Source organism: Eimeria acervulina, genomic scaffold (assembly GCF_000499425.1).
Source record: "Eimeria acervulina Houghton genomic scaffold, Eah_scaff3306, whole genome shotgun sequence".
NCBI classification, from domain to species: domain Eukaryota; phylum Apicomplexa; class Conoidasida; order Eucoccidiorida; family Eimeriidae; genus Eimeria; species Eimeria acervulina.
Window position 1 is genome coordinate 1 of NW_013547498.1, and position 1,753 is coordinate 1,753.

General features: G+C 48.1%; 2 protein-coding genes across 2 annotated transcripts; both read right to left on the reverse strand.

Annotated features, from left to right (window-relative positions):
• Positions 1-299: 299 nt before the first annotated feature.
• Positions 300-575, reverse strand: EAH_00068460 (hypothetical protein, conserved; the record flags this gene model as incomplete). The annotated part of the gene is made up of 1 exon (XM_013392252.1): positions 300-575. The coding sequence occupies one exon, from the start codon at positions 573-575 to the stop codon at positions 300-302; it is 276 nt and encodes a 91-aa protein (XP_013247706.1).
• Positions 576-668: 93 nt separating this feature from the next.
• On the reverse strand, positions 669-1,696 carry EAH_00068470 (hypothetical protein, conserved; the record flags this gene model as incomplete). The annotated part of the gene is made up of 3 exons (XM_013392253.1): positions 669-932; positions 1,051-1,355; positions 1,471-1,696. The coding sequence occupies 3 exons, from the start codon at positions 1,694-1,696 to the stop codon at positions 669-671; spliced, it is 795 nt and encodes a 264-aa protein (XP_013247707.1).
• Between the last annotated feature and the right edge of the window lie 57 nt (positions 1,697-1,753).

Here is a 1,753-nt window from a genome sequence, read left to right on the forward strand (position 1 = left end):
TGTCACTTGGACAAATGCACACACGCACATACACACATACACATACACATACGCATACACATACACACACATACACACACACACACACTCCACTCTCCAACACACAGGCTTCTGAACGTCCCATGATCAACATTCCCTTCCTCTATCCTCAATAGGCCTTCACACTTGCGCATTCCGACCGACAGGATGCGCCACTCCGAGCCCTTCAAATCCAAAATGCCAGTTCTGTCTCCAGGCGCTCACATGCAACCAAGTGGCTCTAATCCAACATCGTCATTACTTTTGTTCTTTTGATGCGACTAATTTTCGCTGATGCGTTGCTCCTGTGAAAGCAGCTTTTGCTTCTCTTGTGCAATGACCGCTGAGGATCCATAGACTAGTGCCAGCACTGTCTCCCGATACTCACGCTTTCCATAGTGTGTCTTGAATGCTTGGTACTTCTCTTCTTTGTCAATGCGGACTGTACCAAGCGAGTTCTTCTTGTAGTCCTCGACGGCAATAGCCATATGTGCTTTTGTCACTGTCTTGCGTTTTTCGTCTCTCAGGATGATGTCTGGCCTCGGTAATGTCTCCATCTCTTCTTGGAAGTTGTCAATCTTGACTGGCTTCCTCGCTTTGACAAGCTGTTCTTGCTAGTTCTTGTGATACTCTCCAGTGCCTTGTTATACCTAGTCTTTATCTTGCAGCAAAGGCTGTGTGGGCATGAGCAAGTGTTTCAGTTTCAGCGGTGCAGTGGCGGCAGCTTGAAACCTTTGAGAGTTGGATCGTCTCGAGTTAGCTCTGGTGGGAAGCTGTGAAGCTGGTGCTCTTATTGCGAATTTCACTTCTACCGGCTTCAGGGGCGTAGGTCCCTTAAGGACAGTATTGCTACTTTCTGTCTGGTAGTCCGCGGATTTCCCTTGATCTGCCATTTCGCACATCTCGCTGCCACCCTGCCATATGCTGCTTGATGCTTCTGGTGAAGTTTTTCTGGTCTAAGTAGGAACCTTCTGCTATCTGAACAATATACAAGCTCCCATCACTCCCAGTCTCGATTTGCGTCGTGCTCACTGATATGTTTCCCGGAAGGTCTGACCACAAGCTTCGTATATGCACTTTCTTGTCTCTCCTCTTAAGACATCCAATATTGCTTCTGTTTATATAGGCAAGAATAGCTTCTTGATCGTTTGCATCATTTTCTACGAGTGCCGGGTTGATGATCTCAAGCAATTGACTTGCAACCGTTCGTATCATGCTACCAGCGCTGTTAAGCATCTGGATAGTATGCCCAATTCGTGTTGCTGTTGGGACCATGTGTATGGGCATCCCTCCACTCAAAATGGGTTGATGGAACACGTCGGTTGTTATGTCCTTCCCTGAACGGCACGTAGATGACGACCAAACACGACCAAATTTTTTAAGGGTAGCAATGCCTCAGGTGATACTCCAGTCGCGACATCGCAAAAGTGCGCATCGCATCCAACGTCTCACAGGGAAAGAGCTCTGACCTGAGGCGCTTAATGATACCATTCCTCGTCTTGCTAGTGAGGCGAAGGATTTGGCTTTGTTGCACTGTAGTCCCTAGTGCATCTTTGAACTCCAGGTACTTGTACGTCTCTCCCACCCTCACCACGGGCAGGAATTCCTTTGTAGCTTTAGTTGGACCGGATGAGGTCACTGCTTGGTCTTGTCCACCTTCCATACCGCCGTAGCTCATTTGGACATAACAGTGATACTCTAACTGGACGTCTAGACGTCCATCCAGCTGGACGAG